The sequence below is a fragment of the Musca domestica genome, unplaced genomic scaffold (assembly GCF_030504385.1).
Source record: "Musca domestica strain aabys unplaced genomic scaffold, Musca_domestica.polishedcontigs.V.1.1 3, whole genome shotgun sequence".
In the NCBI taxonomy this organism is placed as follows: Eukaryota; Metazoa; Arthropoda; class Insecta; order Diptera; family Muscidae; genus Musca; species Musca domestica.
The window spans coordinates 8110789-8132140 of record NW_026712299.1 but is presented as its reverse complement, the minus strand read 5'-3'; the positions used below and the strand labels follow the sequence as shown (position 1 = coordinate 8132140).

Genomic DNA, 21352 nt, shown 5'->3' with positions numbered 1-21352 from the left:
CGGATTCTTCCTTCGGGAGTTATTGTGCGCACTTGCCAGCCAGACAGACAGATGCATGGACGGACATCGCTAGATCGACTTAAAATGTCCTTAAACTGATTTGGTTCAAAGAGACCTAGGGCCTAAGCCCTAGGTCTTATCGAATGATGTATACCCGCTGTAGTCATATGGCTAAGGGTATAACAAGTGAACAAGGCTATTTTCGTGCGGGGCCGATCATGTGATACCCTACAAAAAGAAAATAATATTCGATGACCAACCAAATTGGATTTTGAAAACAAAGCGGATAAATAAGCACTTATTAAATTGACTTTTCGACCACTAATTTCGTGCTACCCGACCTTGTACAAATAATGGGTGGATGGGTAAGCACATTGGTAATGAGTATTTTTCCTCATCGCTGCCAACACCGAGTCTCACTATGGAGTTTTGTAGTTCGACTCACACAATCTGTGAGTCCACGTCTTCGTATAGCCCCTATATACAGTACCTCCCCGTATTCGATATTTTCAAGATTTTAGCGAATTATTTACCGGACTTTTTTAAAATTTCGTACTTGAAGTTTGTAATGGGTGCTGCAGCCTGTGGCAAACATTTTTGTATGCAGGTCCACGTCTTCGTATAGCCCTCATATGACGGTACCTCCCGATACTCGTTATTTTGATGATTTTAGTGAATAATGTCTCCGGAATTGTTTCAAATTTGGTATTTGAAGTTCGTAATGGATACTATAGTCTATGACAAAAAATTTCGTATACAGGCCCACATATTCGTATAGTCTCCACATAACAGTTTTCATTTAATTGATAGTTTCCGGATTTATTTATTTATTTATTTATTTTTTTTTTTTTTTTTTGAAAATTTTCAAGTAACTTGAAAATTGTGGAGGATATTAAAAGTTCGGCTTCGGAACTTAGCTGCTTTTTTACTTGTTTTTTTTTTTTTTTTTTTTTTTTTTTTTTTTTTTTTTTTTGTTGCAGGAATAACCCATTATTTTTAACCTTTTGGCAATGCAAAAGATATCACACAGTGGATTATATAGCTCTTAAGTTGCCCCTGGGCAGATACAAAATTTGTTAGGGACACAAGATAAAATTTGGAGAAGGATATAACGAAATTTGAGTTGTAAAACAGAGAAATAGAATGAGGAACATTCAAAAATTTGAGATACTCTTAAAAAAAAAATGCAAATCAGATTAACTCCGTAAATAGTTTTATATCTTTGACTTAATTTCTAAGTGGTGTTTAGTCAATTTTTTTATTCATGCTAAACTCTTCGTATCGATCTTAGGACGATGATATCTTCCTAAAAATAAATGCATTCACATTTATTTTTATTCATCAGCCACTACACGCGAAATGTTTGTGCACCATATCTCTAGCCATTTTCAATTCCGTTAAATATTTTTTGTAAATAAATTAATTAGCACCGAGCTATTGAAGCGAAGCACAAAAGTAAACACTTTTTTTCAATTGCCCATCATTTTTTTGTAATTTTTATTTATTTTCAAAATAACAACAAATAAAAAAATAAAAATATTCAATAATTCAATTCAAATAATTGTTTACACGGCCACAATTTGAGTTATGGCCAAACGTGATCAATTCCTTTAAATTCAGTCGAATTCAAAGAGTGTGAGGGGTGGCGGGGCTACCCATTACATTGTAAAAATCACTTTTCTGGGAAATCCAAACAAACAAAAAAATGCACCTCACTTACCCAGTAGCATTGACGAGTAACAAAATTTGTAAAAACACAAAAGCAAAGCTAATTGTCCGCCTCATATTTGCGGATGAGCTATGATGACCAAGTCGGGTTTGAACAGAAACTAAACTTTTGTTTTTTTTTTTTACCCGAAATTCGTTAAGACGAGAAGTAGAAAAACACGGCGACGAACTGAAGCGGACCTAAGCTAAAGTAAGACTGAATGCCGAATGGCGGTGGTGAAGCTCATTTGAATACAGCGACGAGTGAGTGCGAGTGCCAAGATAGTGATGACAGTGATGAGATGAGGGTATTAGGCGTACTATATTGGGATTCTTTATTTTAAAGGGTACGAATATTAAAAAGGGGTACAATAAATACTAGAACTTGAAACCTATTTTATGAGGGTCTTCCTCCATGTCCAGGGGAGACATAAAGAGAGAATTTTAAAACTTTGTACTTTAAGGATACAAAACGTACTAAAAGTGTTCGAAAGTACTAAAAAGTTCAAAAACGCACGAAAATGTAAGATAAGAGCTAGACCTTAAAAAAATGGGTGGATCATCCTCCATGCCCAGGATTGACAGAAAAAGAATTTTAAGATTTCATCCTTTAAGGGTACAATACATATGTAGCAAAGAGTCAGAATGTTCAAAAGTACTAAAAAGTTCGAAAAGGCACAAAATGTAAAACAAGAGCCATAACTTAAAAACTATGGGAGGGACATCCTCCATGACTAGGATTAACATAAAAGAATTTTAAGATTTCATCCTTTAAGGGTACAATATGTACCAAAAGGGTCAGCATGTTACGGGAATCCGGGAGAGGTAGAGTTGCCAAATTTTGCATGGCGATCCTACATTAAGAGATAATTGTAAAACTTCATATATTAAGGGAACAAAATGTACTAACAGGTACAAAATGTTATTGAGCGATCTGCAAGGGCTATAGTTTCGAAATTTTGGAAAAAAAAAAAACATTCTTCGTGTGAAAGAAACAACGGGATTTTTCAACGAAATTTTTGGAAAATTCTGCTTTAAGGGCACGAAAAGAAATAGAACGTACAAGTTTGTCCAACATTGTTTTTCAACTATGCGTAAAAAGTACAGCTATTAAAAATTCGGCAGGAATCACATTTGATATGCTGGGATGAAATAACGCCAGATTTTGAAAATCGATCGATATGAATTATAACATGAAAATTTGTATGTGGGCCATTACTGGTGTTGAGTTGGGCTTTTCAGTTAAACGTACTTTAAGGGAATAAACAGGACCGAAAATCTAAAATGGTACAATATTGTTTTAAAGCTACCGATGAAAGTTATGATTTAAAAAAATATTGTATGAGGATAATCCTCCCTGCCTCGGAGTGACATTAAAAGATAAATTGGCGACTTTCACATCTGGGGTACGAAAAGTACTAAAAAGTACAAAATCTTAACGCCAAAATATTAGGTACTCAGTAAGAGCTGTAGCTTTAAAATTTAGCGAGGGAATCAAAATGTTGGTGACATCGTAATTTCGGACAATTTGTACTGAAATGGTATGAAAGTACTAAAAGGTACAGCATATGCAATATTATCATTGAACGGTCCATAAAAGACGAAGGTTTTTTCCACTAGAATCAGCTGTGGTATGGTAAGGTGGCAAATGGCGAATTTTTGAAAAATTTTACTTTTTTTGGGAAACGAAAAGTACAGGGTCAGATAAAAAAATGCAACAAAGTCAGACGTCATAATTTTTACACTCTTTTTAAATATTGTTAAATGAAAGCAAAAAATGTCGGAAGTAGCATCAAATTTTAGAATAAGTTTAGATTTGTTCGAATTGGTCACCTTTGACACGAATTATGGCCTTCAAACGGCCAATGAAGCAGTCACACGCTGTCCGAATGTTGCTCTGCGGTATTTTGGCCCATTCCCAGCGAAGCGCTTGCTTGGGATGTTCGACACTTTGGTATTTTTAGTGCCAACCTTGATTTCCAAAATACTCCAGACACAATAGTCCAACGGATTGATATCGGGAGATTTTGGGTGGCCATTTTGCGCTGGAAATGAAGCCAGGAACCTCATTATGTAACCATTCTTGGGTGGCGCGTCTTGAGTGCGATGGTGCTGCGTTCTGTTGGAATGTGCAAGGTCTGCGGCCAAAATATTTGCGTGCCCAAGGCCTTAATACATCCTCCAGAATATTTTCGCGATAAAATATTCGGCATTTATTCTGATGTCACGGTCGATCAATACAAGCGGGGAGCGACTATTGGCTGTTATGGTGGCCCACACCATCACCATGGCCGGCGCTTGATTTCTGGAGGCTGGTGGCCAACCGAAGGTGCATATTTTCAGCTGACCTCTTTGGCAAGTAAACACGATCATTTTGTTTGTTTACAAACTGCTGGACAACGAATGTTTTCTCATCGGAGAAAACCAAATTCGGCAGTTTACCACTTTCGGCAAAGCGAAGCAACTCTTTAGATCTTTTGAGTTTATTTTCTTTCTGTTGCGGTGTAAGTTCTTGCACTTTTTGGAATTTCAATTGCTTTACCCAGAGCCGATTTATGCATGTCCATCCGTCTGTCCATGTAGAGCCAATTTATGCATGTCCGTCCGTCTGTCCATGTATTTTTGTAAACGAAATACAGTTCGCACTTATTGCCCTATTCACATGAAATTTTACACAAATCATTTGTTTGGGCCAAGGATGAACCCTATTGAAATTGGAGATAATCGGTCAAAATTTAGATATAGCTCCCATATATATCTTCGTCCGATTTGCCTTTTATTGTGCACCAAACGTGTAATATCAGTCCGAATAGAATGGATTGGACCTAAAAATAAGGACCTAAAAATAAGTATGCCAAATTTGATCGAAATCGGTTCAGATATAGCTATAGCTCCCATATATATTGTTCATCGGATTTGTTATTTTTGTCCTCCGCAGCCGTAATATGCACTCTGTAACAACAATATTTGGGGAAATATATCAAATGCAGCTCAGAAATACCTTTCCTAAATTTTATCGAGATCGGTTCAGATTTGTATATAGCTCCCATATATAACTTCGTCCGATTTACCTTTTATTGTGCATCAAACGTCTAATATTTGCACAAATGGGATGAAATTTGGAACTTACGACCAAATTGAGTCTAGAAGCTAGTATGTCAAATTTGGTGAAGATCGGTTCAGATATAGCTATAGCTCCCATATATATTGTTCATCCGATTTGTTATTTTTGTCCTCCGCAGCCGTTATATGCACTCCGTAACAACGATATTCAGGGAAATATATCAAATACAGCTCAGAAATATCTTTGCCAAATTTTATCGAGATCGGTTCCGATTTGGATATAGCTCCCATATATATTTTTATCCGATTTCAAATTAATTGTGCACCAAATGGGCCATACAAGCCCGAATATAAAAGATACAAATGCTTCGGCATATTTAGTCCATTGAACTTTAAATTATAATTATAATCCTAGCGTGTATGATTGAATTCTCCCATAAGAACTTTTAATTGTTATGCCGAGCTCTACTAAATTAGCAAAGTGGTGTAGGGTATCATAAAGTCGGCCCCGCCCGGCTTTAGGACTTTCTTTACTGGTTTTATCTACAATATGGCCGAAGACACTGTATACCTTAGAATTTCTAACCGCATACATATTTCCAAAGTGTAGAAGAGGGAGGAACTTTTCCACCCCTCTATTTAGGTTACTTAGTGGTGTAAACTTTCAAAACGCCGATGCATGAGTCTTCCATTTTTACCTTTCCTTTCATTATCTCCTAAAAAATAAATTTAATCCCTCAGTAAGATATGTCTAACAAAAGAAAATCTTCTTTATATCGGACATTTAATTTTTCCATAGAACGTAACAGGTCTTTTTTTCGCACTAAAAATAGTTCGTACGTATTACAGCATTTCCAACACAGCTGGCTGATAAGAAACCGAAGAGTTTGTTTCAAAGCGCTCTCGCACATAAGCTCAATCTACCAATAGTTGGATCAATCGATCTTTTTCCATTGATTCTTTGAATGTGTGGGTATGTTTACATTCAAAGAGAGAGAGAGAGAGAGAGAGAGAGTTCGCTGTAAAGCCGGCTTGGCGCTAAGAGTTTCTCTGAACATTTAAAGAGTATATAACTAGGTGCTGAAATAAACTACCCACTAGCGACCACAACAACGACAACTAACCACATAAACATGTTAGTTAAATGCCGGTTTTTCTTTTTTGTTTTGTCTTTTCAGAAGAACACCCCAGGCAGTGTGTTTTCTTTGTGTCAGCTATCAACAAGTGATTCCCCAGAAATCCACACCGCCGATGACACTGACGTAATTGTATGGAGCTGGTTGTGGGGCTCTGAATCTCCCACCTTCCAGTTTGTTTGTTTGTTTGCCTGTCACATTCGTACATACATATGCATCGCTATTTGTATGTGAGTTGCCGGTTTTGTACCGATTTTTTTTTTGTCACTTACCCACTATCGTCGGAGTGTCAACAAAGGTTGCGCATTTTGTGTTATTGTTTTCTTTTATTTTCCATAAGTTATTGTTTGTGTTGCTTTCAGTGTCAGTGTCGCTTCATCTTCAACGCCATGCAGGCCGGCCGCCAGACCTCACTCAGACATGGCACTAGAATTGATATGACGACCACACTTTAGTGGCCATCGAGAATAGGGATAACGATGTGAGAATTTTTTATTTCCAAAAGGGGGGATTTTAAATGCCTTCTTCTTGCAGATTGGTTTGCAGGGGCGAACGGGGTCTTCACAGTAGGTGAGGGCAGGAATCCATAATAGGATATTTTTGACCACATTTGAGAAGAGAATGTGATCGGGGAGTAGTAGACTTTTTCCATCCTCAAGGTCCCCGCTGGAAATTGGAGTTTGTCGAAATTTAAGAAATTTCTTTGAAAACTTTTGATGATTCATTTCGAATCTTCAGACTATCCTTATGTTCCTTTTAATTATGATTTATTTCTTCTACGTTATATTGGAAATCCTCAAAAGATATGATAGGTCTTTTTAGGTCTTAAAAATAAGCAAGACCATTGATATTATACACCTTCGAAATGCCCGTCTTCCTCCGAGTTAACTTCGAAGATAAGCTATATCAGTCCACGATATCGCATATCCCTCAAATAACTGTACATGCCGATATTCGGTGTTTTGACGATTTTAATTACATTTTATAATGGAATTGTCTGAAATTCTACACAAGAAGTTCTCTGTGAGTACTTTACCCCCTGAAAGAGAGTTGTCTATAAACGTCCACGATATCGTATATCCCCCACATAACTGTACCTTCCGACATTCGATATATTGATAATTTCAGTCAAATTTTTCAATGGCATTGTCTAAAATTCTACACAGGAAATTCCCTCTGAGTTCTTTACTCCCTGGAACGGAATTTTCTTAGTATAGCACCCATATAACGCTACCCCCAGATATTCGGTATTTCCAGGATTTTTGCAACATTATTCACCGGAATTGGGTCAAATTTCATATTTAAAGTTCGTAATGGGTACTATAACCTACGACGGAAATTGTCTTTGCAGGTCCACGTCTTAGTATAGCCCCCATATAACGGGACCTCCCTTTATTCGGTATTTTGATGACATTAGCGACATTATTTACCAGAATTGTGTCGAATTTCTTATTTGAAGTTCGGAATCGTTACTACAGCCTATGACAAAAAATTACTTATCCAGCACCTCGTCTTCGTATAGCACCCATATAAAGGTTTTTGTTTAAGAGGTATTTTCCGACAATTTTTTTTAATTGTTTAAATTCCTTCTGAATGGTTGAGGGTATAAAAAGGTCCGGCCGAACATAGCTGCTTTTTTACTTGTTTCTCCTAGTCATTGAAAGTATGCCTTATGGCTTTCTGCATTGCATGCCTGCATTTTTATGCCTTCAGCCATATGGCTACATATGGCCTCATCGAAATAATGGTTTTAAACCAAAGGTCCCTTTCGACCAAATTCGTTTCAGAACATTTGGAGTCAATCTAGAGGTGTCCGTCCATCCGCTTTCCCGGCTGTCTGTCTATCCAAGGGAAAGTCTGATTTGTCCCAAACTTGGTACATCGTCACATTATTATCACACTTAGATCGAGTTCGGAGATGGGCAATATAGGTGCACTCCTTCTGGCACCTCCTTCACAAAAAGTCGGAATTTTCAAAAAAAAAAAAAAAATTATATATATTTTACTGTGCAGAAAGAGGGAGGATAATCCGATTTTCCTCCAACTTAGCAAATCCTAATATTTGCATCAGTGCTATATCAGGTTCGAACATGGACAATATCGGTCAACTCCATCAAGTACCTTCCACACAAAGGGTCAAAATTCAGAATAACCAAAATATTATAAAATCCGCAATAAGCATTCGGTTATGCTCATATTTCACATATCCCATTATTTCTACTTCTACACAAGATCTGCTGTGAAGATGCGATATATCGGCCCACTCCATACATTACCTCCCGAACAAATGGTCAAAATGTTGAATATCCATGAAGCTCATAAAACGCGAAATAAACAACCGGTTCCATTCAGACTTGTCATATGCCAATATTTTTATTAACACAAGATCTGTAATAAAGATGGTTGGGATCGGACAGTACCTTTTGTACCTCCCACACACAGGGTCATAGTTTTGAATAACCAAAGCGATTATAAAATCCGAAGTTATCATCTGGTTCTCCTCATATTTCACACACATCCCATTATTTCTACTAACACAAGATCTGATGTCAAGATACGATGTATCGGCCCACTCCGTCTGGTACCTTTCTCACAAAGGATCAACATTTAAAATAATCATGAAGCTCATAAAACGCGAAATTAACTTCCGATTCCATTCAGACATGGTACATCTCAATATTTCCATCAACACAAGATGTGTTATAAAGATGGTGGAGATCGGACCATTCCTTCTAGTACCTGCCCCACAAAGGGTCAAAGTTTTGATTAAACAAAGCGGTTATTAAATCCGAAACAAGCATCCGATTCTCTTCACATTTCACACATCCCATTATTTCTACTAACACAAGAAATGCTATGAAGATGGCATATAATGGTCCATTCCATCTGGTAGCTCCCACCCCCCCCCCCCCTCCCCCAAAAGGGTCGAAATTTTGAATATTTATGAATTCTATAAAATGCGAAATTTACATCCAATTCCATTCAGAATTGGCGCATCTCAATATTTCCAACAACACAAGATCTGTTATAAATATGGTAGAGATCGGACCATTTCTTCTTGTACCTGCTCAACATAGGGTTCAAGATATTGAAATAGAACCAGTAAGGAAAAGTCAAAAGTCGGTCAGGTCCGACTATATGATACCCTACACCACTCTGCATATTTAGTAGAACTCCAGCAACAAAATAATTTATTTGAAGTAGATAATACCACCTACCAACATTTGGCTTTAGAGCAGTTATAATTTGTATCGATTTTAACCAAATTTGACAGATACATTTTTATCTTTTTTTACGATAACCTGAAATTGCATAAAGGATATATCTGGGAGCTATATTCAAATCTGAGCCCATTTCCATAAAATTTGGCAAAAGTATTTTCGAGCTCTATAAGATATCTGGTACCAACAATCATTGTTGTGAGGGTCTTAAATACCAAATCGGATGAAAAATATATATGGGAGCTATGGCTATATCTGAACCGATTTTCACCAAATTTGATGTGCTTTCTTCTAGACTGAATTCGGTCGGAAGTGCCAAAATCCAGGTCATTTGGACTGATACTGGCCATTTGGTGCTCAATTAACTCGAAATCGGTTGAAAATATATATAGGAACTATATGTAAATCAAAACCGATTCTCATCAAATTCAATAGGGTTCGTCACAAGGCCAAAGAAAAATTGTTTGGAAAATTTTATCGGATAATAAATGCGGCCTGCAATTTGTTCACAAGAATACATGGACAGACAGTCTGGTATGCTTAAATCGACTCAGAAAGTGATTCTATGAAGATCCTCAAAAGAACTCTGGATCTATCTCTCTTCCTTATCCCTGCTGCACACAAATGCTCAAAGGCACAATACCTTTACCACTATGTGGCGTAGGAAAGAAAACGAAATAAGCATCCAAAAGAAAACGAAATAAGCATCCAACTCTCTTCAAATTTCACACACACACAAACATTTTTTCTAACACATGATCTGTTAAGAAAAAGATATATATCTGCGATCACCTTCTGGTACCTAAACAATGACAATTTTCAATTTTCAATACTTTTTTCTGTCAAACCACGCGAAATAAGTCTTATTGGACATATATGTTCGAATTCCTTGTAATTTTACAAATACCAACATTTTTATCTGTATTAGATGAAGTATGACAAGTAAAAAAACAGTAAGTTCAGCCAGGTCGAACTTTGAATACCCTCCACCATTTGGAACGAATTAGAAAATTTTCAAAAAAAAAAAATAAAGTCCAATAAAAATTCTTTTAAAATCTTTTAAATATCTAATATAGGAAGGTGCCGATATATGGAAGGATATACGATATCGTGGACCTATATAGACAATTCCCTCTCAGGTGGTAAAGTACTCACAAGGAATTACTTGTGTGGATTTTAAGACAATACGATTGGAAATGTGGCTAAAATCATCAAAATACCGAATATCGGGGGGTACCGTTATATGGGTGCTATACGATATCGATAACCTATATAGAGAATTCTCTGCCGAGGAATAAAGTACCCACAAAGAACTCCTTGTGTGGATTTTCAGACAATTCCGTTGAAAAATGTGGGTAAAATCATCAAAATACCTAATATCGGGAGGTACCGTTATATGGGGGCTATACGATATCGTGGACCGACATAGCCCATCTTCGAACTTGACCTGCCTGCATACAAAAAAGAGATCTGTGCAAAATTTTAGCTTCCTATCTTAATTCGGACGGGCGGACGGGCAGGGCTAATTCGTCTTAGAATTTTACGCTGATCAAGAATATATATACTTTGTTGGGTCTAAAATGATTATTTCGATGAGTTACAAACGGAATGACGAACTTAATATACCCTCCATACTATGTATGGTGGAGGGTATAAAAATGGAAAACTTCGGTCGACTATATCTGACATCTCAGGTACATTTTTACATTTTCTAAAAATTATGACATATCCCATATAAAGTAAAGGCAGTCGCAATATTTATAGCATATTTATTTAGGTCCGATACCAAATGGACAATATTGGCCCATTCCCTCGGAACCTAGGCCATAGAGGGTCAACAATTTGAATAATCATAATAGAAGTCAAAATATATTTGAATCATCGAACATTGGCTGGGGGTATACATCTGTCGGCAAATGATTTTTAATGGTTTTCGAGCGAAAACTTTTTAAGATTTTTTCTTTGCAAATATGTAGGACAAATTTAATGTGCATCGTTATCTCTGACACTGCCCATAAAACACGTAAAATCCCAAAGATTCAATTTTCCAATTAGCGAGAAAATATATTGTGTCATCGAAAATTCAGTTTTTCCCCGAAGCGAAAATTTTTATGAGTATGTCTTCAATTTTCATTTCGCAAATATTGATATGCATATACATGTGTGGTAACATATATGTGGTAACAAGGGATAATAGTAGAATCGAATTATTTCCATGAAAAAGAAGTTGCATATACCCCAAAGGTGATAAACCAAAGACAACGGATTTATATAACAATAGCTATTTTTATACCCTCCACCATACTATGGAGGGTATATTAATTTTGTCATTCCGTTTGTAACTCCTCGAAATACTCATGTCAGACCCAACAAAGTATATATTCTTGATCAGCGTAAAATTCTAAGTCGATTTAGCCATGTCCGTCCGTCTGTCTGTCCGTCTGTCTGTTGTAATCACGCTATCTTTCGAACAAATTGATATAGAAGGCTAAATTTTTGCAGACGTGTATATTTTGCCAGTAGGTAGGTTAAGTTCGTAAATGGGCCATGTAGGTCCACGTTATCATATAGCCCCCATATAACGGTACCTCCCGATATTCGGTATTTTGATGAATTTAGCGACATTATTTAACGGAATTGTTTGAAATTTGGCATTTGAAGTTCGTAATGGATACTACCGCCTAAGACAGAAAATTATCTGTGCAGGTTCACGTCTTCGTATAGCCCCCATATAACCGTACCCCCCGATATTCGGTATTTTGATGATTTTAGCGACATTATTTACCGGAATCGTTTCAAATTTGGTATTTGAAGTTCGTAATGGATGCTACATCCTAAATCAAAAAATGAGCCATGTAGATCCACGTCTTCATATAGCCCCCATATAACGGTACCCCCCAATATTCGGTATTTTCATGATTTTAGCGATATTATTTAACGGAATCATTCCAAATTTCGTATTTGAAGTTTGTAATAGATACTGCAGCATAAAACAGAAAATAGGTCATGTAGGTCCTCTCAGAAGGATATCTCAAAGGCCTTCTATTCAATAACAAGTTAAAAAGCAGTCTGGGCCGAACTTTGAATACCCTCCAGCATTTGAACGAATTTAGAATTTTTCAAAAAATAAAATCCGTAAAAAAGTTCTTTTAAAATCTTAAAAATACCGAATATAGTCGTTATATTGGGGTCTATACGACGTGGACCTACATAGGGATTGTAGTCATAAGCCATTATCATATTCGAAACTTGAAATAAACGGTGAATAATGTATCTAAAACCATGAACATACCGTTAATAAGAGAGTGCCGTTACAACGGAGACCTGGACTTGCATAGACAATTTTCTGTTACAACCTGTAGCATCCATTACGAACTTTAAATACGACATATCAAACATTTTCGTGGAGTATTGTATCTAAAATCGTCAAAATACCGAATATAAGGAGGTATTGATATATGGGGCCTATACTAAGACCTGGATCTGCCAAGACAACTTTCTGTCGTAGGCTGTAGTATCCATTACGAACTTCAAATGTCAACTCTGAAACAATTCCGGTGAATAATGTCGCTAAAATAATCAAAATACCGAATATCGGGAGGTAGCGTTATATGGGGGCTATACGAAGACGTGGACCTGCAGAGTCAATTTTCTGACTTACACTGTAGTATCCCTTTGGAACTTCAAATACCAAATTTGAAACAATTCCGGTGGATAATGTCGCTAAAATCATCAAAATACCGAATATCGGGAGGTTCCGTTATATGGGGGCTATATAAAAACGTGGACCTGCATGGCCCATTTACGAACTTATCCTGTCTTCTGGCAAAATGGACATGTTTGTAAAATTTTAGCCTTCTATCTCGATTCGTTCGAAGGATAGTGTGATTACAACAGACAGACGGACATCGCTAAATCGACATAGAATTTTACGAAGAATATTTTGTACTTTGTTGGGTCTTGCATGAGTATTTCGAGGAGTTACGAACGAAATGACAAAGTTAATATACCCTACATTGTATGCTAAAGGGTATAAAAAACCAAGGGTCTCCTATCCATAGGAAACCTCAAAAATACTTTAAAGTTCTCAAAAATTTTTATCCAAAAAAAGACCCAAAGATCCACCCACAGAAGGACTCACAGTCCTTCTTTATATAGAGGACCTTCTAGGTCTTATGTCGGTGGAATATCCCGACATTTTTTGTCTATAGGAGAACACAGGAAACCCTCAATAGCCATAGATATCCTTCGAACAATAGAATCAGTCAATGTTTTTCTAATAATAGAAGAACTCAACCGGCATAGGAGACCTCAAAAGTCTTGTAACCATTGAAGATCTCAAAGATCTTCCCATACCATAGAATACCTTTAAGGATTTCTATTATCCATATAAGTCTTAAATGTCCTCTTTGACCAAAGAATACCTGATTACATTCGTTTAATTTTGGAAGGCGTTAAAAGTCTTATGCTTAGAAGATTTAAAAGATCTGACGTCCTAATAAGGTACAGGGTTATTTCATCTGTAGAAAATTATCTACATACATACGACCTCTCAAGGAAATTCTTCCACAGAAGACCATACAGCTATTCCGTCCATGGAGCATCAAAAACATTAATTTTTATACCCTCCATCATAGTATGGAGGGTATATTAAGTTTGTCAATCCGTTTGTAACACCTCGAAATATACATTTTAGACCGCACAAAGTATAAATATATTCTTGATCAGCGTAAAATTCTAAAACGATCTAGCGATGCCCATCTGGCTATCCGTCTGTGGAAATCACTCTAGCTTCCGAACGAAATGAAGTAGGTTGATAAAAATTTACTCAAATTTGTATTATGTCTGCAGGATTTTTGGTATTGAATGGGCCATGTAGGTTCACGTCTTCGTATAGCCCCCATATAACGGTGCCTCCCGATATTCGGTATTTTGACGATTTTAGCGACATTATTTACCAGAATTGTTTCAAATTTGGTATTTGAAGTTCGTAATGGATACTACAGCCTATCTCAGAAAATTGTCTCTGCGTGTCCACGTCTTCGTATAGCCCCCATATAACGGTACGTCCCGATATTCGGTATTTTGATGATTTTAGAGACATTATTTACCGGAACTATTTCAAATTTGGTATTTGAAGTTCGTAATGAATACAGAAAATTGTGAAAATTGTGAAATGAATGTATATAAAACCTTAAAGGTTTTCTCTCAATAGATGAACTCACAGTTTTTATCTCTAAAAAAATACCCCATCACAAGTCTTCTATTTACTGCAGCGATCACATGTCTTCAAAACAATTATTTTCGATCTATCCCGTTATCTTCATCTTGATCCTCTCTACGGCTCGTACCAATGATGTCCATTAATAAATTTGAATATTTCTTTAGAAACGTGTACTCACCTTCCCGCATCTTCGACTAGCCCATCATTCTGGTATTTGGACACGTTTTGTTTTATTAAATTAATAAATTACGGAAACTATTCTTGAAAAAAATATTGAAATAAAATGACAACTTGTTTTTGTTTATTCCATTTTTTTTTTTTCAAAGCCCACATGTGAGTATTCGAATCAATTGCTAATTGAATGAATTCGCAGAATTAATTACTACAAGTAAAAAAGCTGTAAGTTCGGCCGGGCCGAACTTTGAATACCCTCCACCATTTGGTGCAAATTTAGAGTCTATACGACGACGTGGACCTACATAGGCAACTTTTGCCACAAGCTATTACAATATTCAAATGCGAAACTTGAAAGGAAAAAATCTGTTTATAATGTAGGAAAAATCATCAAAATACCGAATATAGGGAGGTACCGTGGTGGTTATAATACGTGGATCTGCACAGACAATTTTCTGTCACAGGCTGTAGTATCCATTACGAACTTCAAATGCGAAATTTGAAACAATTCCGGTAAATAAAGTCGCTAAAATTATTAAAATACCGAATATCGGGGGTACCGTTATATGGGGGCTATACGAAGGCGTAGACCTGCACAGACAATTTTCTGTCATAGGCTGTAACATCCATCACGAACTTCAAATACAAAATTTGAAACACTTCCGGTAAATAATGTCGCTAAAATCATCAAAATACCGAATATCGGGAGGTACCGTTATATGGGGGCTATACGAAGGCGTAGACCTGCACAGACAATTTTCTGTCATAGACTGTAGCATCCATCATGAACTTCAAATACAAAATTTGAAACACTTCCGGTAAATAATGTCGCTAAAATCATCACAATGCGGCATATCGGTACAGTTATATGGGGGCTATACCAAAACGTGGACCTGCACAGGCTATAGTATTCATTACGAACTTCAAATACAAAATCTGAAACACTTCCGGTAGAAAATGACGCTATAATCATGAAAATACCGCATATCGGGAGGTACTGTTATATGGGGGCTATACGAAGACGTGGACCTACATGGGCCATTTTCAATACCAAAAGTCCTGCAGATATAGTACACATTTGAGTAAAATTTTATAAACCTACTTCATTTCGTTCTGAAGCTAGAGTGATTTCCACAGAGCCCAGATGGACGGACATTGATAAATCGTCGTAGAATTTTATGCTGATCAAGAATATATATACTTTGTGGGATCTTAAATGTATATTTCGAGGTGTTACAAACGGAGTGACAAACTTAATACACCCTCCATACTATGGTGGAGGGTATAACAAGAGTTTAAAATGATAAACAAGTGAATATGATGTCAAGATTGGCGGCGTTGAATTTTGTGCGTCCTGCTCAATAAGGCAAATAGAGATTAGATCACGAGGAACCTAAGACTGAAAGTTTTTTTTTGGTGGGGGGGTCAGTTTGCGTTAAAGCTAGTTTCTATAATTTTGCGGTAAGAATTGTCTGAATTTTGTGTTTTGTTTTCCGATAGCTAATCAAATTTTCGAGATATCATACCATCTATCAACATTTGGCTTTAGAGCAGTTATAGTTTGGTTTCAGAAGGAACTAATATATGGGAGGCATATCCAATTCTGAAACGATTTTCACTAAATTTGACGAAGACATTTTTATATTTTTCGCCAAATAATATTGCTATCGGAGACGGATTATATTTAAAAAATATTTATCGGAGCCGAGTTCCGCCAAATGGAAACATACGTTTCGAAATGCACTTTATTTGGACTGATATAAGCCAATATTTGCACAATAAACCTGAAATCGGATTAAGAATATATGAGGGAGCTATATCTAAGTCTTAGCCGTTCGCTATAAAAATTTTCAAGAGTATTTTTAAGCTCTATAAGATATCTGGTACCAAATATCATGGTTGTCGAATGCATATTACGAATATGAGTTACTTAAAAACCAAATCGGATGAAACATATCCACGGAAGTTATAGCTATATCCGAACCGATTTTCATCATATTTGGTGTACTTGCTTCTAGACTGAATTCGGTCAGATGTGCCAAAATTCAGGTTATTTGAACTGATATTGGCTATTTGGTGCACAATTAACCCGAAATCCGTTGAAGATATATATGGGAGTTATATCCAAATCTGAACCGATCTTGACAAAAATTTATACACTTATTTCAGAGCTGTATCTGATATCTGGTACCAAAGATCATTGTTGTGGAATGCATATTACGCTTGTGAGAGACTTTAAACCCCAAATCGGATAAAATATATATAAGGGAGCTATAGCTATATCTATATTTGAAGTGCTAGATTCTAGTATGAGTTCAGTCGTAATTGCCAAAATTCAGTCTATTTGGGCTGATATTAGCCATTTGGTGCACAATAAACCTGATATCGGATAAAGACTTATATATAGGAGGTATATCCTAATCGGAACCGATCTCGATAAAATTTGACAGAGGTATTTTGGAGCAGTATCTAATGTTCGGCACCAAATATCATTCTTCTGGAGTTCATATTATTCATATGAGGGACTTAAAACCCCCAAATCGGATGAAACATATATATGGGAGCTATAGCTATATCTGAACCGATTTTTTTTCCCAATATGATGTACTTTTTTCTACACTGAATTCGGTCGGATGTGCCAAAATAGAGGTCATTTGGACTGATATTGGGCATTTAGTGCACAATTAACACAAAATCGGTTGAAGATATATGGGAGCTATATCTAAATTTGATCTTATTCTCACCAATTTTGATACGATTCGTCCTTGGATCAAACAAATATTGTTAACAAAATTTCATCTCAATCGGATTATAAATGCGTCCTGCTTTTTGTTCACAAGAATACATGGACGAACGGAAGGACGGACAGACTGACATGCATAAATCGGCTCAGTGATTCTATGAATATCCTCAGAAGTAAGTATGGGTCTATCTCGCTTCCTTTTGCCTGGTGTAGGGTATAAAAACTATAAATTATATTATACCAACAGGCACCCAATATGGGTTACGTATTTTTAACCTGATTAGGGCAAAGTAATTTTTTCTTGGGAGAAATACCTGGTTACCCGGTTTTTCAATCCGACAGTTCGGATACAAAATGCGGGTTTTATCCGGCTCAACAAAATGAGTTTCATTTGAAAGCATGTGGAAATATCTATCTTACGAGTGGTCTTACGATGGGGTTGCTTGAACCGATTCCGGAGTAATACACGAAAATTGGTATTTTATTTACAGGAACTTTTTGAATAACTCTTAAAAAGTCGAAAATGGACCGATTATGGGGTATTTAGATCCACAAACTACATTATAGCCCATACTCCTCTCCATACGCCTCACCAAAATGGTGCCAAATGTGCTGACATCTCTTGTAGTTCGGAAGATATTAGTGATAAAATCATGAAATAAATTTTGTAAGAAGCCGGACTTTGGTCGTGGTTTGAGATTTTATCCTCTCCTCCGACTGCCCGAGCCATAGTTTCTTCCCCCCCAGCAAACGGTCATACTCCTCATGGAGATGATGTTCGTTTTTGGAAGCGGACATAATGTCCACACTACGACCAAAATAAAATCAGAAATTTTTTAATAAAAAAATAAACACTTAAGTATGATGCCCACGATATCCATTTAGGGTTTTGCGGTAACATTTTGAGATGTTCCAAACGAAGTGACAAATTTAAAGTGCCCAATCAACTAAAATGGTTGAGTGTGTAATTAATTTTGAGTGTGACTTTGATAGAAACAATCAATCGATCAACTGAGAATACATTCAACGCCATAAACATGTTTTATATGTGTACGGGTATGTTGTTGGAAGGTGCTAAATACGAAATATAAATGACAATTTCACAGTCATTCTCTTGACGAATTTTAATCGAAAATTCAAGATTTTTATAACTAGAAAGACGTACAAAGATGGAGGTTCTTTTTCATCATTTGATACAGCTAAAACCTTCCTCATCAAAACAACGGTTTTAGGCCCAGGTGTCTTTCAAAATTTTCAAAAAAAAATATTTTACTACACAAAAAAGAAAGGCTAATCCAAAATTGCTCCATCTTTGCAAATCCTAATATTCGCCTCAGTGATAGGGCAGTTGTGAAAATAGCCAATATCGATCCACTCCATCAAGTACCTACCCCACTAAGGGTCAAAATTTTGAATATCCATGAAGCTCATAAAACGCGAAGCTAACATCCATTCAGACTTGGCACATCTCAATATTTCTATCAATACAAGATCTGTTATCAAGATGGTAGAGATCGGTCCATTACTTTTGGTAACTCCCCCACAACAGGTCAAAGTTTTGAATAATCAAAACGATTATAAAATCCGAAACAAGCATCCGGTTCTCGGCATATTTCACACATCCCATTATTTCTATTAACATAAGATCTGCTGTGAAGATAGAATATATCGGTTCACTCCTTCCAGTATCTTCCCCACAGAGGGTCAAAATGTAGAATAATTATATTTCTCGCAACATGCGAAACATGTCAGCGATTCTTTTCAAACTTGGTTTATCCAAATATGTCTCTCCTTCTGGTACACCCTCACAAGGTGTCAACATTTTGAATAATTATAACCCTTATAATATACAAAGCAAGTCAATCAAAACCCGGTAAACAGATTATCCTGAGAATTTCTAAATATAACACAGCATCCCCTTGAACATAGGTTATATAAATCTTCGAAATTCCACTTGGAACTGAAGATCAGCATCAGAATCGGAGGTATTTCCAAAAAAATGAGATTTTGTATGCACATCGATCGGTTAGAGATACAGACTTCAAACTTGAAATGTGTAACGGAATTTGGTACAGAAATAAATTTGCTAAATTATATTAAAATCGGTTCTGATTTGGTTTCAGATTTTTGATGCGCCAAAAATATCCGATTCCAATCAAAATTCTAAATGGGTCACAAAATTTTGTACCAAAAAAAATTGCAAAACTATATTGAAATCGATTCAGATTTGGATATACCTTCCATTTATATTTTGGACGAATTTCACATATTTCATGCACCAAACCCGATATGTACAGGGTGAGACAAAAAACTGCAACATAGTCAAACGCCATAATGAAAGCAAAAAATGTTGGAAATAGCATAAAATTTTAGAATAAGTTTAGATTTTTTCGAATTCGTCACCTTTGGAACGAATTATGGCCTTCAAACGGCCAATGAAACCGTCACACGCTGCCCGAATGTTACTCTGCGGTATTTTGGCCCATTACCGCCGAAGCACTTGCCTGAGGAGATCGACACTTTGGTATTTTTTAATGCCAATCTTGCTTTCCAAAATACTTCAGACACAATAGTCCAACGGATTGGTATCCGAAGATTTTGGTGGTCACTGTGCGCTGGAAATGAAGCGAAGAACCTCATTTTGTAACCATTCTTAGGTGGCGCGTGTTGAGTACGATGGTGCTGAGTCCTGTTGGAAAGTCCAAGGTCTGTGGCCAAAATTTTTGCGTGCCCAGGAATATTTTTGCGAGAATATTCGGCATTTATTCTAATGCCACGGTCGATTAATACGAGCGGAGAGAGACCATCGGCTGTTATGGTGGCCCACAGCATCAGCATGGTCGGCGCTTGGGTTCTGGTGGCCAACCGAAGGTGCACATTTTCAGCTGACCTCTTTGGTAAGTAAACACGATTATTTTGTTTGTTTACAACCCGCTGGACAACGAATGTTTTCTCATCGGAGAAAACCAAATTCGGCAGTTCACCACTTTCGGCCAAGCAACTCTTTAGCTCTTTTGAGTCTGTTTTCTTTTTGTTGCAGTGTAAGTTCTTACACTTTTTGGAATTTCAATGGCTTTACCCCGAGCTCATTTTTCATTATTTTATTGCGGTATGTTGAGCTCACGAGCCATTTTTAGGCCACTGCGACGCGCGAGACTTTTCGAACCATTTCTGCTGATGTTGCTGTTTTCTCCCGTCTACATCCTTGACGTTGGGCTACGCTACCAGTATCACGGTAACGCGCGATGGTACGAGACACAAAAGATTTATTCACATTTAAATGCTGGAGTGCTCGAACGATAGCCACTTATGGTATTCCAGTCAAATTTAAAGAAATCACAATATCACGCTTGAATTCCATCACGAAAAACTTTATTTGTGGACAATTCTCACCAAAATGCCTTTGTACGCTTGTAAACAATATATTGAGCTGTCACTTGAATAATTTTAACAGCTGTCGGACGAGTGGCTTAGAAATGACAGCAATCTGAAGTTGGTTGCAGTTTTTTCATCTCATCTAATACTTTTTGTATACCCTCCACCATAGTATGCATTTTACTCAAATGTATATTATGTCTGCAGGACTTTTGGCATTGAAAATGGCCCATGTTCGTCTACGTTTTGGTATAGCCCCCATATAACGGTACCTCCCGATATTCGGTATTTTGATAATTTTAGCTACATAATTTGGTATTTGAAGTTCGTAATGGATACTACAGCTTAAGACAAAAAATTGTCTGTGCAGGTTCACGTCTTCGTACCTCCCCATAGAACGGTACCTCCCGATATTCGGTATTTTGGTGATTTTAGCGACATTATTCACTGATTTTTTTCCAAGTTTTGTTATTATAACAGCTATATTCGGCACTTTTAAGATTTTAAAAGAATTTTTAACGGATTTTATTTTTTGAAAATTGCTAAATTCCATCGAAATGGTGGAGGGTATTCAAGGTTTGACCCGGCCGAACTTACAGCTTTTTTACTTGTTTTTTACAATTGCAGTACACATTTCTAGCTTAGCCATTTCGCATGGGCGTTGATGAATCACTCAGTCACTCAGTCAACCCTCTATTTTTTCATATAT

At 36.7% G+C, this 21352-nt stretch overlaps 1 protein-coding gene across 13 annotated transcripts in view; it reads right to left on the bottom strand.

Annotated features, from left to right (window-relative positions):
* The window catches only part of LOC101889853 (alpha-2-macroglobulin), a 61575-nt gene extending 59638 nt beyond the window's left edge, over positions 1 to 1937 (bottom strand). For 11 of the 13 annotated variants that reach the window (XM_005179127.4, XM_005179124.4, XM_005179125.4 and 8 more), the window contains exon 1: positions 1721 to 1936. In XM_005179127.4, coding sequence (XP_005179184.1) covers positions 1721 to 1785 — 65 coding nt within the window. In that variant the 5' untranslated portion in view covers positions 1786 to 1936. Of the gene's footprint in view, positions 1 to 1720 lie in introns of all 13 variants that reach the window. The other 2 variants (XM_011292445.3, XM_005179122.4) reach the window with 1 other exon arrangement.
* Between the last annotated feature and the right edge of the window lie 19415 nt (positions 1938 to 21352).